Genomic DNA, 21,861 nt, shown 5'->3' with positions numbered 1-21,861 from the left:
CCTGTCTGGTCCTAGCACACAGAACACTGCCAACCTGACTTTGCACATAGGCACCTTCTTCAGGGTACCTCATTGTCTTCAACAGAAAGAGAAACCCTGGGGGAACAGTGCCCCCTCACCACTCTGGTTCCAGGGGGCACCTTCCCTTTGAGAAAGCCTGCTTGCTGTCTTGGAAGGGCCTGCATCCCAGCATTTACAGTGTGCGAAGGTCCTGTAGTGTGCCTGCACCACTGGACGGAGGGCCTTGCAGAGCAGGAGGCTTAGGGGCACCTTGAATTCCAAGCCTGGTCCGGTGACGATGGGGAAGGCTGAAGGATGGAGTTTAGGGAGCTCCGCTCCGATGCTGCCGCGCAGGACAACGCCAAAAGTCCCTTTCCCCAGGTGGGCTCCGGGTTAAGATATAAGGGCTGTGGGTGATCGCTCCACATACAATAATTATGTACATTTACTAAGCTCTGGGAGCCGTGGTAGTCACGTGGCTCTCGAGGGCGGTGCTCAGCTTTTTAGATGGAGTTCACTCTAATCACTGAAGGCTTTCTGGAGGAGGTGGGACTTTTTGTGGTGGTTGGTTGTGGTTCTCTCTGAACAGTGAGGATGCACTTAGCACTCTAAGGAACCAGCTAGATCCCTAGGTGAGCTTTTTGCTGGGGAGCAAGCCCAGGGGGTTGGACCGGGTTGGGGTAAGGACCTGGGGAGCTGGACTTGCGAGGTCAACCTAGGCTTGGGTTCCCCGACCTGCCCTTGTGCTTTCATAGATGACTGAACGAACCGCGGCCGCCCTAGGCCGGTGCTGTGGGGCCGCGAGCGCTGGGTGCAGGCCTCGAGGTCCGGAGCGCCAGAGAGCAGAGCGCCCCAGACCGGGGGTCAGGCCAGCAGGCTTGTCCGGGCCAGCCCGGCGGCCCACCCTCCCAGCGCTGGCCCACCGGGCTCCGGGGGCCCGGCCCGCAGGGGCCAGGCGCGCGCTCCTCGGGGAGCCGGGCTGAGGAGCAGGCGGCCTGCGCGCGTCTCTGGTGGCACGAGAGGGCCATCTGCCTGGGTGCCGAGAACTGCAGCGTCCGCGGTGCGAGGCGCGGTCCCTCCGGACCCCCGGCCGCGTCCCCTGTCCCGCGCGCACGCACCGACCGATGCAGCCCGCGCCCGCGGCCCGAGTCCCTGTGCCAGGCCCAGACCCAGACTAGGCGCGGGAGGCGGTGCAGGGATTAGCGGACCCCTCCCCCAGCGCTCCCCTCGCCCCGCCCGAGGCAGCGAGGACCCCTGGGCCCGGGGGTGGCGAGGGAGCCTCGTCCTGGCAGTGCCCGAACGGGGGACTCGGCCTCACTGGGCGGGGGCCGCACCGCGAGGTGCGGGCGCGCTGTCAGGCTGCTGCCCAGCTCGGGTGCGAGGGGTGGGCTCAGCGCGGGGGTCGCCCGGCCGCATCTCCCAGCCGAGGCCACGGCTGGGCGGGCAGTGCCCAGGCGGGTAACCCGACCCGACCCGGCTCCTGGTAGCCGCTCACCCCTCAAGGCCGGGCGAGGGGGAGGGAGAGGCATGGGGGGGAGGGGAAAGGGAAGGGGTGGTGGGTGAGGGGCTGTGGGTCCCGCAGGGCCGAGTCCCCGGCCTGACTGCGTGGCTCTACGGCGGCTGCTTGCGGCGCCCGGGACGAACCGGCCCCCTGCCTCACGGGCGTCGGGCCTGCGGCAGGAGGGAGCCTGGGCTGCACAGGCTTGGCTCGGGGAGGCAGACCCGAGCTGCTGCCTCCATTTTGTTTCCTGCTCAGCTTGGTCTGTGGTGGTGGTGGTGTGGGTTTGGGGTGCGGCCGGGCACGGGGATCATTTGCGGCCGCGCCTGTTCGGGGCCTGAGGCCTCGAAGACCCCAGCCCGAGCCCCCAGGTGAGCCCCGCGGTAGGAGGGGGGGTGGCCTTGGCCTCGGGCCGAGCCGAGCGGGCTGAGGGCAGGTGCCCAGTGGATGGGGAGCCCGGGCGATAACCTAAGATGGAGGCCGGGACTGACGCGGGCCCGAGCAGGGCTGGCGGGGCGGTGAGACAGGCCTCAACCGGGCCAGTCGCCGCCAGGGTCGGGGCCGGGGACTGGGAGGGTGTGGGAGCCGTGCGCAGCCCGGGGCCAGCTCAACGCCCTGAGGTAGGTGCGGGGACCGGAGTACCACCCACGACGCCCGTAGGCCCCGACTCTCCAGGGAGGCGCGCGAGGCTCCCAGGGAGCCCGCCTCAGGCCCCGCCCGGGCTGCGGGCCGGCCCGTAGGCCCAGGCTGCGAGCGGTCGCTCCGGGGGAGGGGAGGGGGCTGCAGCGACGGCTCCGCTGATTGGACGGCGCGCTCGCGAGCCCGACTTCACCCGCCCTGAACCCCGAAGAGTGAGGCGAGGGGGCGCGCGCGCGCGGTGGGGGCTGGGGGGCGCGCGCACTCGGGGCCCCGGCCGCACGCGGGCGGGCGCGAGGCGCTGGGTCGCACGCGCCGCCGCGGGGGCGCGCGCGGTGGGGGTGTGAGGAGGAGGAGGTGGCGGAGGACTAGGCCGGGGCAGGTCGCGCTCGCTGCCTTCTCCCCTGAAGAGAGACGCGGGGGGAGGGGGGGTGCGGCGAGCGGCTCCGCTCTCTCCCCACCGCTCCGCTCGCGCCCCAGTGTAATGAGGGTCACCCCCTCCCCCCAGCCGGCCCGGGAGGGGGCACGGGGCACGGTAACTAGTGCACTGGGGTGGGCGGCGGGCAGGCGTGAGGAGGGAGGAGGCGGCCGGGCGGGGAAGATGGTGGTGGTGGTGAGGTGAGGGGCGCGGGGGAGGACCGGGCGCGGCGCGGGGTTGGTGGCCGGCGGCTTTGCAGCCGCGGGCCCCTTCCTCCTCCTTCACTACCAGCCGGGCTCCGGCCTACCCGGCCGGACTGCCGCGAACTTCCTCCCGGCACGGCCCGTGCTCCGCCGGCCTCTCGCGCGCACCTCGGCCTCTGCCTCCCCTCGGGTAGACGGCTGGGGGGCACCGGGCCCACTGCCCTCCCGCAGTAAACTTTGCTTGCTGCTGAATATTGATGAGTGCGATCGGCTCGGCCAGGAGGTGCTACAGCGGCTGCGGGAAGGAGCGCGGCCTGGGCAGGCGGCGGCGGCGTCGGCAGCAGCCATGTTTGTCAAGCTGTAGCAGCAGCTGCTGCTGCCCTGACTTGGCTTCGCCGGCTGCCTCCGTTTCTCCCCCTGCGGCGTCCCAGTCTCTGGGACCTGCAGCCGTGGACCGAGCTGGCCTGCAGTCAGGAAGGCGAGCTTCGGGGTGCGCCCACCCGCTTGGGCCGACTGGCCTGCGGCCTGTGTAGAGCCGTAGCAAAAAGGCTGTGGCGCCGGCTGGGCGCAGGGTGCAGCGCTATTGTGACCGCTGAGCAGTGGGAGCCAGGAAAAGGGGGGGGGGGGGAGACCTTTTGTGCAGCGTTTGGGACCCCCCTCTCGAACCTCGTATCCCCCTCCCTTCCGGAGGTCCGGCCGCTAGGTCCTCGGCGAGGGAGGGAGAAGAGGATTCGTATTTTGAGATTTTGGGAATTTCTACTGCCAAATGGATTTGAATTTTAGTTCAGCCTTACTGTCCACCAGTCTGCAGTGCAGGGAAAAGGGACGGGCTGTTTCCATGTGGCAAGATCTGCTCAGCTCCAGGAAGATGGAGTTTGTGGCGGCTCACCGAGGCCATTTTTCTATCATCAGCTGGGGAACTTTTCTGCCCTTGGAAGTGCAGCAGAAAGACATCGAGGCCACTAGGCCTTGAGAAGTGGCTGCCATTTTGAAGATAAGTCCTATGACTTGTTAACTCAGATTAATTGCTGTGTTTTTGGATTCCAGGTTGATGCTGGCGCAGGATGGATCAGACCTCTGAACCTCCCAGAAGAAATTGTCTGCTGCCTTTTTCCAATCCAGTCAATTTAGATGCCCCTGAAGACAAGGACAGCCCTTTCGGTAATGGTCAATCCAATTTTTCTGAGCCACTTAATGGGTGTACTATGCAGTTATCGACTGCCAGTGGAACATCCCAAAATGCTTATGGACAAGATTCTCCATCTTGTTACATTCCACTGCGGAAACTACAGGATTTGGCCTCCATGATCAATGTAGAATATTTAAATGGGTCTGCTGATGGATCAGAATCCTTTCAAGACCCTGAAAAAAGTGATTCAAGAGCTCAGTCGCCAATTGTTTGCACTTCCTTGAGTCCTGGTGGTCCAACAGCACTTGCTATGAAACAGGAACCCTCTTGTAATAACTCCCCTGAACTCCAGGTAAAAGTAACAAAGACTGTCAAGAATGGCTTTCTGCACTTTGAGAATTTTACTTGTGTGGACGATGCAGATGTAGATTCTGAAATGGACCCAGAACAGCCAGTCACAGAGGATGAGAGTATAGAGGAGATCTTTGAGGAAACTCAGACCAATGCCACCTGCAATTATGAGCCTAAATCAGAGAATGGTGTAGACGTGGCCATGGGAAATGAACAAGACAGCACACCAGAGAGTAGACATGGTGCAGTCAAATCGCCATTCTTGCCATTAGCTCCTCAAACTGAAACACAGAAAAATAAGCAAAGAAATGAAGTGGACGGCAGCAATGAAAAAGCAGCCCTTCTCCCAGCCCCCTTTTCACTAGGAGATACAAACGTTACCATAGAAGAGCAATTAAACTCAGTAAATTTATCTTTTCAGGATGATCCAGACTCCAGTACCAGTACATTAGGAAACATGCTAGAATTACCTGGAACTTCATCATCATCTACTTCCCAGGAATTACCATTTGTAAGCAGTTTTTGGTACAACTTAAATATATACATTAATGTATATATACAGGCAACTTAAATGGAAACATAGCTAATTGGTTTTTGGTTGCTTATTTCACAGCTTAAAGCCTGTTGCTAATGATAAACTTTTTGGGGAAATATTACTTTGATTTTTAAATTTATCTCTATTGTATGAGTTTGGTTCTTTCTAGATTTTCCCAATTAAATCTCCTTTGAGGACTAAGTTAAACTTTTAAAGGCATTTGATTTAGTTCAGATCTAATTTTTCAAGGTGGAGGTATACATTTGTTTAGCTTTTTTTGTTTGTTTGTTTTGGCTTGCTGGTATTATGAGTTATAAGAGAACCAATTAATTACCTGGTATCCTGTTTTAACGTAGCGCATGGCTTATTTTCTTAGTTAATGGGGTGACTCTTGCTGCGTGTTGAAGTGCATTTTGTGCACAGACAGATTGAAAGTAGCTAAGATGAGTTGAACTTCTTGGACATCAGTCCAATTTTCCCCCTAACAAATGTCTCTGAAATACTGTGTCAAGATTTAACTGGAATTTTATGGTATGTGATGATTGTTTTGAGTGCATTAAGTAATTCACTATATCATGTAGCCCTGCTGTTCTTCAAAGTTACAAAAGGAGATGTGGGTGTGTCACTTTCGTTTCTATTGATTCATATGTATCTTAAATATGCTTTGGTATTTCTTGTTTTCTTAGCTTGGTACTTATAGATTTAATAATTTTGTTTTGGTAGTTATCTTGAGTCTGTATTGTTCTGGATAATTTTTAGGGTCGATAAGCTATGTTGGCAATCTGTTGGCAGCTCAGACAAATCCTTTTTCTTGGGTTCATATACATTTATTTATATATATGTATATATGTATATATTTATATACATACACACATACATATACATACATACACACACATATACACACACATACAAATACATACATACAGAGGGGGGCAAAAATAGTTTTACAGTGTGAGTACAAGTAACACAGTTTATTTTTGTATTGTTATTACTACTTTCTATAGTTTGGCTTTTGTATTTACATAAAAACCTAGAACTAATGGTGGAGATATATGTTTCTCTAGAATCATACAAATAGAAGTAGAAATCTCATTGTTGGTTCTCATCAAAGAGATACCAGTGGAGTATTGGTTCTGTTAAAAACAATTGAAAATATTGGAGCCTGTATTAGGTCCTGTGCTCGGCTGGAAATTTTAGAAAATCCTTAGCAAATGTTTGTCTTTTATACTGTCTGTAATATTGTGATAGAATCAGATTCTCTTGGGAAAAGTAGAGTAGTTATTAGGATTGTAAACCCCATGTCTGAAATTAGATAAAGACACATATTGTCTGTTGTTTTGTATATCTAGCTGTAAGCAGACTGTTTGCTTCCTCTCATAAACGAGCAACCTCTTCAGCTTATCTTTATGTGCTCTTCAGTTATTTTCTTTGCAAATAGTGATGTGAAATGATTGTCATTTTAGTTAATAATCCTGACCTGGTGCTTTTATGTTTAATTGGGTTGATATCTTCTAATTCCCGCCAGTGTACATATACTGTCTATATTAACTACTTTGTACATTGTAGGTGCTGGATTAAATCTTTAAAAATTTTTTATTTATTGATTTTAGAGAGAGAGAGAGGGAGGGAGAAGCATCAATTTGTTGTTCTACTTACTTATGCATTCTTTGGTTGACTCTTATATGTGCCATGACTAGGGATTGAGCCTGCAACCTTGGCATATGGGGACAGCCCTCTAACGAACTGAGCTTACCCAGCCAGGGCTTGGAGAAAATCTTGAAGGAAAGTTGGTCCCCAGAACTCCAAGTTTAAACAGGCAGTACCTTAGTTTATTAAGTGCTTTGGTCTCTATTTTCTCATTGGGTCTTCATAGCCTTTTAGTAAAAAAGATATGTCATGGACGATGTACAAGGGACTTGAGATTATTGGAGACAATACTGAAACCCTTGAAAGATAGAATTATCTGAGTTCTTTTGGAGTTCTTTCTTTTCTTTGTCTCTCTCAGTGACTTCTGAAGGTCTCTAACACCTGTCTGCGCCTGAAGTAACTTCTGGTTTTCTCACTAGGTTGACTTGCCAAGTTGTTTTCTATTCTTACTCACTTAGATATTTTATGGAGAATTTATACTATGGTGGTACTCATGAATTTGGGGATCCTCAAAGTTCTTAGAATGTAGCTAGTTTCAGGATGGTCTGATGTACATATACTGGTGATCCTCTAAAGAAGAGGACCACTAAAAATGAATCCACTTAAAATGGGGACTAACTTCTCATAAATAGACAGGGAGAAAAAGGATTATTTAGGATTTCATATTGAAAAGTAAAATTAAGAATTATAAAAATAAAAATTTTAAGCCTTTATCAAAGCCTTATAAAAATTTTAGTTAGGATGGCAACTATGCTATATAATAAAAGGATAATATGCAAAATGACCAAATGGTGGAATGACCGGTTGCTATGATGCACACTGACCACCAGGGGCCAGATGCTCAACGTAGGAGCTGCCCCCTGGTGGTCAATGCGCTTTCACAGGGGGAGTGTCGCTCAGCCAGAAGCCGAGCTCATGGCTGGCGAGTACAGCAGTGGTGGCGGGAGCCTCTCCCACCTCTGCTGCAGCGCTAAGGATGTCCGACTGCTGGCTTAGGCCCGCTCCCTGGGCCTAAGCCATCAGTCGGACATCCCTCGAGGGCTCCCGGACTGGGAGAGGGCACAGGCCAGGCTTAGGGATCTCCCCAGGTGCACGAATTTCGTGCACCAGGTCTGTAGTTTGTTATAAGGGAAGAATCAAATTTTTAAAGATTTTGTCCAGTGAAATTGTACAATAAAAAGATGACATATGTACTTTAATTTTCTTCATTTTCTCATCATGATCATAAGGAAAATAAATTCGTTTTTAAAAAAATATATTTTTATTGATTTCAGAGAGGAAGGGAGAGGGAGAGATAGAAACATCAATGATGAGAGAATCATTGATTGGCTGCCTCCTGCACTCCCCCTACTGGGGATGGAGCCTGCAACTCGGGCATGTGCCCTTGACCAGAATCGAATCCGTGACTCTTCAGACCGCAGGCTCTATCCACTGAGCCAAACCGGTCAGGGTAGGAAAATAAATTCTTAGAAAAATATTTAAGGACTTAACCAGTTTTAGTGAGGTTTTCTTTTTTAAAATGTTTACTATGGAAAATTTCAAGCATATACCAAAGAAGAGAGAATAGTAGAAATGCCTGTGTACTCCACCCAGCTTCAAGAATTACTGCCCTGTCCGGTGTAGTGCAGTTGGTTGGAGAGTCATCCCATACTCCAGAGCAGCGGTCGCCAACCGGTGGTCCGCGGACCACTGGTGGTCTGTGAGGTCTGAAAGGTTGGCGACCGCTACTCCAGAGGGTGGTGGTTCTGATTCCCAGTCAGGGCATATACCCAGGTTGAGGGTTCAATCCCCAGTGGGGTCTGGGCGCATGAAGGAGGCAACCAATGGATATTTTTTCTCTCTCTCTCTCAACAATTATTATTATTTTTAAATTGTTTTAGAGAGAGGAAGAGAGAGAGCAAGGGGAGGGAGAGGAAGAAACAGAAAGAGAAATATCAATTTGTTGTTCTACTTATTATGCATTCATTGGTTGATTCCCTGTGCCCAGGCTGGGGATTGAACCCACAACCTTGGCATATCAGGAGGACACACTAACCAACCGAACAAGCTGGCCAGGGATCTTTTTTATTTATATTGACTTGAAGAAACATGGCATGTTTTTGCTAGATTTGTTTGTGGTTTTACCCCTGTAATTGATTTGTACTGTTATACTCGTTAGTGCTTCATTAGGTGGAGATAGACAGACACTATATATTGTCCATGGGGTGGATGTTTGAAAAAAGAGACTTCTTTATTGCCATTTAAAAACAGGTATTTTGGTGTTTTAATAATATTTATCCTGTACCAATCTTGGGGATACAGAAAATATTCACAAACCACTCCCTGTATTAAGTTCTGTGCTATTGATGTTTAAGTAGTTAAAGAAGATATGTGTAGAGATATGAAATCTAGAGTAGTCAAGGCTTTAAGGAAGAAATGGAACTTGAATTGACTTTGTCTGGGCTTGGTTGGGTTTGGTTTAGAAGGGTACTTTGGATGTGGAGAATTAGATGAACATAGTATTTTTAGAAGGTATTTGTTGGATATTAGTTGGGTAGTTTGAGGGTAGTTGGGTAATAGGGCATAGAAATCCAGACTCTGGCATTTTGTATTAATGTGATAGGAACTGGGAACCAGCTAGGGGTTTTAGTTGAGAAATGATATGAAATCTGTGTTTGGAAAACTTGGGCGGGGGAAGAGTAGAGGCAAGATTAGGATGTAGGAGTCTGTTGTGATAGTAATTACATTTAAACAAAATTTTATTGATTGATTTTTAGAGAGTGGAAGGGGGGGAGAGAGAGACAGACATCGATCTGCTGTTCCATTTATTTATTTTTTAATTTTTTTAAAAATATATTTTATTGATTTTTTACAGAGAGGAAGGGAGAGGAATAGAGAGTTAGAAACATCAATCAGCTGCCTCTTGCACACCTCCTACTGGGGATGTGCCCGCAAGCAAGGTACATGCCCTTGACCGGAATCGAACCTGGGACCCTTCAGTCCTCAGGCCGACGCTCTATCCACTGAGCCAAACTGGTCAGGGCTATTTACTTATTTTTAATTAAAATTTTATTTTTATTGATTTCAGAAAGGAAGGAAAAGGGAGAGAGAGACAGAATCATCAATGAGAGAGATCGGCTGCCTCCCGCACGCCCCAAATCGGGGATTGACCCGGCAACCTGGGCATGTGCCCTGACCTGGAATTGAACCACTACCTCCTGGTTCAAAGGTTGATGCTCAACCACTGAGCCACGCCAGCTGTGCTGCTGTTCCATTTATTCATGCATTCACTGGTTGATTCATCTGTGTGCCCTGGCTGGGGATTGAACCTGCAACCTTGGTGTATCGGGATGATTCTACAACCAACTCAGCTGCTCGATCAGGGCCACAATAGTAGTTAAAACTTAAGACTTGAGCAGAGTCAGGAGTAGAAAGAAGGGATCAATTCATTAATATTATTTCTGAGGGGAAAATTGACAGCCCTTTTGGGATTGCCTGGATTTGTGGAAAAGTGGAGCTGGGATTTGAGGAATAAAGGAGAGGAATGGGTGTAGATGATGTCCAAGGCTTGTCTTGTTGCCTGAGCCAAAAAAATAATTTCTCAGGGGTTCTCCTGTCACCCAGCAATTCTCTACTTCCTTCCTTAATCTGTGAGAAGAAAATTGATCCTATCTCCACACCTCTCAGGTTCTGCTCTCTGACTTTCCTTGCTGTAGAACCTTATTTTATTCATTACTCTTTTCTCTTTCTCTCTGGGATCTTTGTTCACTCTCTCTCCACTACATCACTTTTTCTGCCTCAAAACAGGATGACATCCTATTCTAAAGGGACCTTCTTCTTTTGTCCTGTAACCCTCCAATTATCTTTCCCCTTTACTGGTGCATTTCTTGGAAGCGTTGTCTACTTTATTTACCTCTCCTTAAAGCTCTCTGGATTGGCTTCTGTATCCTCCACTCAACCAGAGCTGTTCTTTCATAAGTCACAAATGATACTTCCTTACTTATCCTATTAGATTTGCAGCATTTTCACTGCCACTCCTTTAAACAGTTCTTTTTAAGTCCTTGTTCTTGTCCTCTTTCTTTAATTCTCTGTAGTATCATCCACTTTCATTGATTCACTTTACTGCTACTCTGCTGTGAAAACTCAACTTCTGAGCTTCAGACCAAGAAATCTAATTGCCAATCAAGCTTCTTTTTTATTACCAAACATTTGTTTCTTTCTGTGTTAATGATGGCATCATTCCTTCTGTTCAGTGCTGGAAACCTTGGAGTCACTTATTCACTTAAATGATTAAAACACAATGCCTCCTCTTTGCTAGGCATTGCTAATATAAAAGAAAGGAAAGACTTAGTCCTTGGGTTTTATTTTTCTTTTGAAAATATATTTTTATAGCCCTAGCTGGTTTTGCTCAGTGGATAGAGCGTTGGCCTGCAGACTGAAGGGTCCCAGGTTCGATTCTGGTTAAGGGCACATGCCCGGGTTTCCGGCACGATCCCCAGTAGGGGGTGCGCAGGAGGCAGTTGATTGATTCACTGTTATCGAGGTTTCTCTCTGTCTCCCCTTTTCCCTTCCTCTCTGAAATCAATTTTATATGTTATGCCCTGACCAGGAAATCGAACCATGACCTCCTGTTTCATAGGTTGACTCATCCACTGAGCCACACCGGCTAGGCTAGTTTGTGTTTTTAAGGCACTTTACTGTGTGGGGAAGACAAGTGTAAGTAGTGACAATACAGAATACTTGGTCTTGTAGGTGTTACAGAGGCAGTACTCTGGGAATGTGAAGGAAGGCATGCCTGGAGTAATCAAGAAGAACATCACAGAGGAGTTATATATAATTTGAGCAGAGACATGCCGGTGTGTAACAGGGAATAGCATATGCAAGTGTCAAGAAATTCTTTGATAGGAATCTGGGAGGAATGGGATTGTCAGGAGATAGGATATAAAGATAGGCCTTATATACCAAGCTATAGAGTTGAATTTTTATGTTATTTCTAAATTATACTTACTCCTTTAGTCTTTTCTTTTCTTTTTTTAAATATATTTTATTGATTTTTTACAGAGAGGAAGGGAGAGGGATAGAGAGCTAGAAACATCGATGAGAGAGAAACATCGACCAGCTGCCTCCTGCACGCCCCCACCGGGGATGTGCCCGCAACCAATGTACATGCCCTTGACCAGAATCGAGCCTGAGACCCCTCAGTCCGCAGACCGATGCTCTATCCACTGAGCCAAACCGGTTTCGGCTCCTTTAGTCTTTTCATGTCTTCATTCTCATTCTGCTAGGAGGTCTTTATCACTGGTCTTCATATAGTTTTTTTCTCGTCTATTTTTCTTATACATAGTCACTTTGACCTCTGAAATGAGAAATACTAGGTCTCTGGTTAAAGACTTATCTTCAGTGCCTTACTTCTCTCCCCATTTGCCTACCAAATAAAGCCAAATTCAGCATACTGACTATTCCAAATCTCATGCATGTGTTGACCCAGGGCATCCTGGGTTAAGCCAAACTGAATTGTTAGTGGTGCCTTACTCTACACTGTCCCCTCACTCACGCCTTTATCTTCCTGGTTTGATTCATGTTTGCATCTTAGCAATGTGTAGCATGGTGTCCTCTTTGTATTAGAGACTCATATATTTGTTGAGTAAAAGAATGAATGGTGCTATTATAGAAATACAAATTGGATAGGGAAGTAATTTTAGGTTAGAAAGGTGATGAGTGGAATCTCAGCTCTCATCCTCAATGTACCAATTTTAAAATTTAAGATATTTTTTGTCTTGATCTCCTTATGCACTCAATTTCTAAGGCCTTTGCATTTGAGCTTCCTAACATCTCTTTGTTCTCACTTTTAATCCCCTAATCTATATAAAAGCCTAAGTGACTGTTATGACTGAACGACTGGAACAACTGGTTGACCAGTTGCTATGATGTGCACTGACCACCAGGGGGCAGATGCTCAATGCAGGAGCTGCCCCCTGGTGGTCAGTGCACTCCCACAGCCAACCTCCCACGCCCGGCCTAGCGACCGTCGCCTCCTCTCACGACCCCGCCGGGCCTTTGGGCCCTGGGCTGGGACAAGGAACCGGGGGTAGGTGGCAGTAGATGCAGCCCCTTTCCCAGGGGGGCTGAGGACCGTCTCCCTCCTCAGGTGGGCGGCCAACCTCCCCCCCCCACCCCCTCGCCCGGCTAGCAGTCCCCGATTGGTCTGGCCCTGATTGCCGGCTAGGCCTAGGGACCCCATCCATGCATTCATGCACCTGGCCTTTAGTTAAGGATATTATATCATGGCTTTATGTTGGACCAATCTCTGAGTGTGTATTGTGCTACCTGTTTAATTGGAGAATTCCTTTTAATACAGTTCCTCATCTCTAAATTAGGGCTATTATCTTACTTGCAGGGTTGTTTGAGAGGGTGCAAAAGACAATTTATTTGAAGCAGCTAGCTCTGAAGTAGGTCCTCAGAAAGCGATGCCTTATTATATGCCAAGAACCAAATGCAATTTGAAAGATTTAGCTGTGAATTTTGAGAAACATCTTTGCATTTTTGCTTTTGTTTCTATTCTTCCAAAATTATTTTTCTTGTGTAATTGATAAGGACATTAACTACTGTTGACAGTTTCTATTTTTATTTAATAATCAGGGATTTGATCCATTTTTGTTTGCTAACAGAATTTAATTTGTGCAATAGGATCGGTATCTTTCTGTACCCCAACAATTAAATGATGTTTATTACATTGTTGCTTTTTTGCCATTTACCTTTTTTTTCTTTATTTTTAATTTTTAATTTTTTAAATAAATCTTTATTGTTCAGATTATTACAATTGTTTCTCCTTTTTTCCCCCATCTCTCCCCATCACCCGGTTCTCTCCCCCCTGTTGTCCTTATCCATAGGTGTATGATTTTTGTCCATCTCTTCCCATACCCCCCACACAGACACCCATTTCCCCCTGAGAATTATCAATCTACTCCCATTCTATGCCTCTGATTCTATTATGTTCACCAGTTTATTCTGTTCTTCAGATTTTTAATTCACTTGATTTTTAGAATCACTTGTTGATAGATATGTATTTGTTGTTCATAATTTTTATCTTTACTTTTTTCTTCTTTTTCCTCTTTTTAAAGAATACCTTTCAGCATTTCATATAATACTGGTTTGGTGGTGATGAACTCCTTTAGCTTTTTCTTATCTGTGAAGCTCTTTATCTGCCCTTCAATTCTGAATGATAACTTTGCTGGGTAGAGTAGTCTTGGTTGTAGGTTCTTGCTATTCATCACTTTGAATATTTCTTGCCATTCCCGTCTGGCCTGCATAGTTTCTGTTGAGAAATCAGCTGACAGTCGTATGGGTGCTCCCTTGTAGGTAACTAACTGTTTTTCTCTTGCTGCTTGTAAGATTCTCTCTTTGTCTTTTGCCCTTGGCATTTTAATTATGATGTGTCCTGGTGTGGTCCTCTTTGGATTCCTCTTGTTTGGGGTTCTGTGCGCTTCCTGAACCTGTAAGTCTATTTCTTTAACCAGGTGGGGGAAGTTTCCTGTCATTATTTCTTCAAATAGGTTTTCAGTATCTTGCTCTCTCTCTTCTGGCACCCCAAAAATTCGGATATTGGTACGCTTAAAGCCATCCTGGAGGCTCCTTATGCTATCCTCACACTTTTGGATTCTTCTTTCTTTCCGCCTCTCTGGTTGGGTGTTTTTTTCTTCCTCATATTCCAGATCTTTGGTTTGACTCTTTGGGTGCGGTGGTCTACTCTGTATATTCTTTTTTTTTTTTTTTTTTTAAATATTTTTATTGATTTTTCACAGAGAGAAAGGTAGAGGGATAGAGAGCTAGAAACATCGATGAGAGAGATACATCGACCAGCTGCCTCCTGCACACCCCCCACCAGGGATGTGCCCGCAACCAATGTACATGCCTTTTGACCGGAATCGAACCTGGGACCTTTCAGTCCGCAGACCGACGCTCTATCCACTGAGCCAAACCGGTTTCGGCTGTATATTCTTTATTTCAGACAGTGTATGCATAATTTCTGACTGGTCCTTTTCCATTTTTTTGGTATTCTCATTTAGGTCCTTGAAGGTCTCTTCAAGTTTCTCAGCGGTTTTTAGAAGATTCTTGAGTAACCTTATAAATATGGTTCTGAACACTGTCGTCCATTAGTTTGCTTTCATCTATCTCTCCTACTTGTGACATACTTTGATGTCTCCACATTTTGGCTGCCTCCCTGTGTTGATGGAGTGGCTTTGTGTGGTCGGTGACCTATAGGGGCCGGTAGCTCAGCTTCCCCAATCACCCTAGGTGGTTGCTCTTGATACTCCCCTTTGTGGGCTGAGTGGAAAGTCTTGGTGTAGTTAAAACCCTTGATTGCTGTTGGTACACTGGGAGGAATTGACCTCCGGTCCAATTGGTTGTGAGGGCCTGCTGTATCTATAACGGAAGAATTGCTGTGCTGGAGACACAGTAGGGCTTTGGTGCTCACTGAGTCTGCCTCTTGAATGTGTCCCTTATGAGAGTGGTTGAAATCTGGTGTCGTCCACACCGACAGAAAAGTCACTCTCAATCTCCGACCGATGGCTGAGAGTCCCGTAGGTGTCTGGGTCCCCTGCGTGTCCTCAGAAACTGGAGTTCAGAGTGGTTGGGATTGTTGGTATCACTGGCGGGAATTGATCTCCAAGCCAGTTGGCTGTGAGGATCAGCAGTGTTTCCACTGGGAGAGCTTCTGTGCTCAGCTTGGATGGGGCGGAGTCTCAGGGTGGCACAGACAAGTTTTGGTTTCCCGTCTGCTCCGCCCTAAGAGGGGCGGTTTCTCCATGCCCGAATTAATGGCTGCGCGCCTCTGAGAGAAGGCAGCTTTCGAGCCTCTCCCGCTGCCTAACAGGCCAGTTTCTCCCCAGCTGGGGTTGGATTTCAGTGCAGACCGGAGGTTTTGTTTTTCTCCCTAACGAGAAATCCAGTCACTGGGAGGGCTGTGCTCAGCTTGGATGGGGCGGAGTCTCAGAATGGCGCAGAGAAACTTGGTTTCCGTCCGCGCCACCCTAAGAGGGCCGGTTCCTCCGTGCCCTAATCAATGGCTGCGCGCCTCTGAGAGAAGGCAGCTTTCGAGCGTCGCCCAGTGCCAAACAGACCAATTTCTCCCCGACCGCAGCTGGATTTCAGTGCAGTTGGGAGGTTTTGTTTTTCTCCCAAATGAGAAAGCTAGCCACACAGCGTCTGCTGCCCTCCCTCTCCGCGTGCTGCGAGCAAGCCTGTCGCTTATTCAGCCGCCCGCCCGCCCTTTCCACGCTCATGGATCTCCGCACCTCCACAGCTCCTGAGGCTCAGCGTCCCCCTCTCTTTTTTTCTCTAGTTGTAGGTTTCCCACTCTGCCAGCTTTCCGGTGGTTCTGGACAGTGTGCGCTCTGTTTTCCAGTTGTAGTTTCAAAATTGTTGTGGTAGGCAACAGTTAGGTGTTTACCTTATGCCGCCATCTTGGTTTCTCTGCCATTTACCTTTTGTCATGGATATTAATGTTTCATTTTCACCTTCTGGTTTCCAGGGTTTGATTTTCTTTGCAGATTGGTTTCTGAAAATTTTAAAAAATGATCTGTGATGTAGCCTTTTGAGGAAATCATTATTAATCTTTTTAGTTAGAAAAGTAATGAATATTTATGCTAAAAAAAAAGAAAGGCAGACTTAAAAATGGAATATAAAAATCTCTATTTCTATCACCCCTCATCCTCTCCCTCATTTCCATCCTTGATATTTAATGAGAATTTTGTGTGTGTGCTTTAATATTTTGGTAACACAAGTGGCATGATGTATGTATTAATATCTTGGTTAATAAGTTTAAGGACAGATCTTGTCATATGAACAGGTAGATATATCTCCATTTTTTTTTTACATATATAGATTTTTATTGATTTCAGAGAGGTAGGGAGAGGGAGAGAGAGAGAGAACCATCAATGATGAGAGAGAATCATTGATTTGGATGCCTCCTGCATGCCCCCCATTGGGGATTGAACCCGCAACCCAGGCATGTGCTCTGACCGGGAATTGAACCGTGATCACCTACCACTGAACCATGCCGGCAGGGCAGAACATCAATTTTTTTTCCCACTTATCTTTACATTCATTGGTTGATTCTTGTTTATGTCCTGACGGGATGGAACCTGAAACCTTGGCATATAAGGACAATGCTGTAACCAACTGAGCTCCAGCCAGGGCTAAAATCTTATTTCTAAAATGTTAGGTAAATGGAATCATAGTATGTAGCCTTTGGGGATTTTTTTTCCCCCACTTGGTATAATTCCCTGAGATTCATCCAAGTATTAAGTAAATCAATATTTTATTCCTTTTTTATTATTACCAAGTAGTATCCCATTGTGTGAATACACCACAATTTAACTATTCACTTGTTTTGTTTTGTTTTTAGATATATTTTTATTGATTTCAGAGAGGAAGGGAGAGGGAGAGAGAGATAGAAACATCAGTGATGACAGTGAATCATTGATTGGCTGCCTCCTGCATGCTCCCCACTGGGGATTGAGTCCGCAACCTGGGCATGTGCCCTTGACTGGAATCAAACCCGGGACCCTTCAGTCCACAGGCCGGCTCTCTACCCACTGAGCAAACCAGCTAGGGCACTATTCACTTGTTGAAAGACATCGGGGTTTATTCTAGCTTTTTGGTTATTAGAAGTAAAAGTGCTATGAACATTCATGTGCAGGTTTTTTTGTGTGAACATGAGTTTTCATTTTTCCTGGATAAATGCCCAATAGTACAGTTGCTGAATTATATGGTAATGTCATGTTTAATCTTATGAGAAACTACCAACCTGATATCTAGAGTGTGTGGCAACATTCTCACCAGCAGTGTATAAGTGATCCAATTTCTCTGCATCCTCACTGTCATTTGGTGGTGTCACTATTTTGGCTATTGTGACAATTATGTAATGATATATCATTATGTTTTTGTTTTGCTTTTTTATCCTCACCAAGGATATGTTTATTGGTTTTAGAGAGAGAGGAAGGGGTTACAGAGAAAAACCTTGATGTGAGAGAGACACATTGATTCATTGTCTCCCACACACACCTAACTGGGCCCAGATCGAACCTGCAGCCCAGGTATGTGCCCTTGATTGGGAATTGAATCCATGACCCTTCAGTGCTTGGGAGCGAAGCTCTAATCACTGAGCAACATTGGCCAGGTCCTTATTTCTCTGGTAGGTAATGATTTGAACATCTTTTTGTGTGCTTATTCGCCATCTATATGTCCTATTTGATGAAATATATTTGCATATTTTGCCCGCTTTCTAATTGGACTGCTTGATTTTTTTTAAACTATTGAGTTTGTTTTTTTAAATTTTTATTGTTGAGAGTATTACAGATGCTCCCCTTCCCTTCACCCTCTTCCCGCCTCACCCCAGGGCTTCACCACCCTATTGTCTGTGCCCATAGGTAATGCATATATTCATGTAAATCCTTTGGTTAATTTCTTTCCTCCCTTCCCTTCCTTCCCTTTTTCCTCCGAGATTCATCAGTCTGTTCCATGTTTCTATGCCTCTGGTTCTTTTTTTTTTTCTTTCTTTCTTCTTCTTCTTCTTTTTTTTTTAATATATATTTTTATTGATTTCAGAGAGGAAGGGAGAGGGAGAGAGATAGAAACATCAATAATGAGAGAGAATCATTGATTGGCTGCCTCCTGCACATCCTCCACTAGGGATTGATCCCACAACCTGGACATGTGCCCTTGACCAGGAATCGAACTGTGACCTCCTGACTCATAGGTTGATGCTCAACCACTGAGCCAGGCTTGCCGAACCTCTGTTTTTTTTTTTAATTCATTAATGGAAGAGCTCCTGTATAGGAGACATCCCTATGGAGCAGGACTTGCTTCAGTGGGGGTTTTGGTACTCACTGAGTCTGATCCTTGAGCTTGTTGCTCGTGGATGTGTGGAGTTGTAATCTGGTGTGGTCTGAAGCTGTCCACCAGATGCACTGGCTGTGGGGCCTCTCAGGAGGTGCAAAGTCAGCCAGTGCCTGGGGCCACCATGCAGGAGCTACAGAGCGATCTGCAGATGGCTGCTACATAAGATGGGCTTTAAAAATTTTTTTTTTAAAAAAATTGATTTCAGAGAGGGAGAGAAAGAGATAGAAACATCAATGATGAGAGAGAATCATTGATCTGCTGTCTCCTGCATGCCTCCAACTGGGGATCAAGCCTGCAACTGGGCATGTGCCCTGACCGGGAATTGAACCATGATCTCTTGGTTCATAGGTAGATGCTCAACCACTGAGCCATACTGGCCAGGCTCCAATGGGAATTCTTATTGAAGACTAGAGGACTGGTGCACGAAATCGTGCACTCGGGGGGGAGGTGTCCTTCAACCCAGCCTGCACCCTCTCGCAGTCTGGGAGCCCTTGCGGGATGTCCGACTGATGGCCTAGGCCCGCTCCCAGCTGTCAGTCGGACATCCTTAGCGCTGCTGCGAAGGTGGGAGAGGCTCCTGCCACCGCCACTGCGCTCGCCAGCCGTGAGCCCGGCTTCTGGTGCACTCACCACCTGGGGGCAGCTCCTGTGTTGAGCGGGATTGGGCCGAAACCAGCTCTTCAACATTCCCTGAGTGGTCCTGGATTGCATGAGGGTGCATGCCAGGCAGAGGAACCCCACTGGTACACGATCAGGGCTGGGGAGGGTCATGAGAGGGCATGTCCAGCCTGTCTCACTCAGTCCTGATCAACCGGACCCCAGAAGCAAGCTAACTTATCAGTCAGAGCATCTGCCCCCTGGTGGTCAGTGCACATCATAGTGAGTGGTTGAGCAGCCTTAGCATATTACGCTTTGATTGGATGAACCAATGACTGGATGACCGAACACTTAGCATATTAGGCTTTTGTTATATAGGATACTTATAATATCTGAGGGGCAAAAGGAATAATGAACATTTATTTGGTAAATAAATAATCTGGAGTTTGGATGTTCTATACTTCCTATTTTTAAAATTTTCTAAGATATCTTTTTTAAAGCATGGACTTTAAAAAAAATCAAACTAACATCTTACATTTGTATCATTTTACATAAGAATTTTTTAGTATTTCAACTTTGAATGTATTACTTACATAATTAAAAATTTAAAAACCTTAGTAACAGCATTTTAAAAGTCAAGGTATAACTCTCATTGAAAAATTAACCCTCTTAAAAGTACAGCTCACCCTGGCTCATGTTGCTAGGTGGTTAGGGTGTCAGCTTGTACATCAAAGGGTCATGGGTTCGATTCCCAGTCAAGGGCACGTACCTGGGTTGCAGGTTCGATCCCTGGCAGGGCATATGTGGGAGTTAACCATTCAATGTCTCAATGTCTGTCTGTCTCTCTCTCTCTCTCTCTCTCTCTCTCTCTCTCTCTCTCATTATGTCACTCTCGTCCCCCCTTACACTCTTTCCACTCTTTCTAAAAATCAATTGAAAAAATATCCTTGGGTGAGAATTAACAAACAAAAGGTAGAACTCCATGGCTTTACAGAGTTGAATAACCAAACCACTAATATTTACAGAGTTGAATAACCAAACCACTAATCTAATTCCTGAACATTTGCTCACCCAAAAAGAAACCCTAGCCCCAGTCACTCTTCATTCTTCCCCTCCCCCAGTCCCTAGCAACCACTAATGTACTTTCTGTCTCTGGATTTCATATACATGGAATCTTAATAATCTTTGGCATTTTGTGTCTGACTTATTTTTTTTAATATATATATTGATTTCAGAGAGGAAGGAAGAGGGAGAGAGAGATGTGAGAGAGATGTGTGTGTATGTGTATGAGAGAGGTGCTTCCTACATGCCCCACTCTGGGGATTGAGCCCACAATCTGGGTATGTGCGCTGATGGGGAATCAGACTGTGACCTCCTGGTTTATAGGTTGATACTCAACCACTGAGTGACACCTGACTTCTTTCTTTAGCATAATGTTTTAGGTTTATCCATGTGGTTGTACATATAAGTACTTAATTCCATTTTATTACCAAACTAGAGGCCTGGTGCACGAATTCGTGCATGGGTGGGTCCAGTCGGCCCGCCCCGATGGGAGTGTGGGGGGCCAATTGGGGGCTGGGCCAGCTGGGGTGGGGGCCAATTGGGGCCCAGATCATGCTGGTTGGCTGCCGCAGTGCGCATCATAGCCACCGGTCATTCTGGTTGTTCTGCCGTTCTGGTTGCTGGGCTTTTATATATGTAGACTAGAAGCCCAATGCACGAAGATTCATGCAAGAATGGGCCTTCCTTCCCCTGGCTGCCGGCACCGCCTTCGCGGTGGCCAGAGCCACCTTTTCGCTCTGGCCCGGAGCTGCCTTTTTGCCTTCCCACACTGCCCAGAGGCCCGGAGCGGCTGGGGCGGAGCGGAACGCCTGTGCCGAACGCCTGTGCCGACGACACAAGTGTCCTGCCCTGCCCCTGGCCGCCCAGCGCATGCATATGCAAATTAACCCACCGGCTTTGTTGGGTTAATTTGCATACTCACTCCTGATTGGCTGGTGAGTGTTGTGAAGGTAAGGTCAATTTGCATCTTACTCTTTTGTTAGTGTAGATAATATTTCATTGTATTGATAATACCACATTTTATTTATCCATCAATCAGGTGATGGACATTTTGGCTCTTATGAGTAATGCTATTAACATACATTTGTAAACAGCTTTTTTGTGTGACTGCTTTCAGTTCTATAATCTGGGACTGTTATTGCTGGGTCATATGGTGACACTGTTGAACATATTGAGGAACCGCTAGACAGACTGTTTTGCACACTGACTGCACCATTGTACAATCCCATTATCGATGTTCTTCATGTTCTTGCCAACACTGTTTTTTTTTTTTGTTTGTTTTTTTTAGTTATTCTATTGAGTGTGAAGTGTTTCTGTATCTCATCCTGGTTTTGATTTACATTTCCCTGATGACTAATGATGTCAATCATCTATCCTTTCATGTGCTTATTGAGCATTTCTACAGCTTCTTTGGAGTCTATGTAAATCCTTGGCTTATTTTTTTAAAAATTGGGCTACTTTTGCCTTGGCTGTTGTTCCTCGGTGGTTAGATTGTTGGCTCACACACCAAAGGGTCTTAGGTTCAATTCCCAGTTAAGGCCACATACCTGAGTTGTGGGTTCAACCCTGGCCCAGGTCAGATTGGTTGCAGGAGGCAACCAATCGATGTGTCTCTCTCACATTGATGTTTCTCTCTCTCTCTCTCATAGATGTTTCTCTCTCTCCCTCCCCTCTACTGTCTACATATCAATGGAAAAAATATCCTCTGGTGAGGATTAACAACAACAAGAAAAAAGTTGGTTTACTTTTTATTGTTGCATTGTAGTTGTTCCTTATGTATTTTGGATATTAGTTCTTTACGAAGCTATGATTTGCAAATATTTTCTTCTATTCTGTGGGTTTGTTGTTGTTTTTTTTCATTATCTTTTTTTCTAAACATGTTTTATTGATTTTAGAGAG

The 21,861-nt window shown here is 46.6% G+C and overlaps 1 protein-coding gene across 6 annotated transcripts in view; it reads left to right on the top strand.

Moving 5' to 3' along the window:
- Positions 1 to 1,691: 1,691 nt before the first annotated feature.
- The window catches only part of NSD1 (nuclear receptor binding SET domain protein 1), a 140,065-nt gene continuing 119,895 nt past the window's right edge, over positions 1,692 to 21,861 (top strand). Inside the window, exons 1-3 of one of the 6 annotated variants that reach the window (XM_079771822.1) lie at positions 2,472 to 2,669; positions 3,803 to 3,916; positions 4,657 to 4,746. In XM_079771822.1, coding sequence (XP_079627948.1) covers positions 3,887 to 3,916; positions 4,657 to 4,746 — 120 coding nt within the window. In that variant the 5' untranslated portion in view covers positions 2,472 to 2,669; positions 3,803 to 3,886. Of the gene's footprint in view, positions 1,870 to 2,471; positions 2,670 to 2,709; positions 4,747 to 21,861 lie in introns of those variants that run through there. The other 5 variants (XM_079771820.1, XM_079771818.1, XM_079771821.1 and 2 more) reach the window with 5 other exon arrangements.

Source organism: Cnephaeus nilssonii, assembly GCF_951640355.1.
Source record: "Cnephaeus nilssonii genome assembly, chromosome: 5".
Classification (NCBI taxonomy): domain Eukaryota; kingdom Metazoa; phylum Chordata; class Mammalia; order Chiroptera; family Vespertilionidae; genus Cnephaeus; species Cnephaeus nilssonii.
Note: the sequence above shows the minus strand (reverse complement) of the source record. Positions and strands in the feature narration are given on the sequence as shown.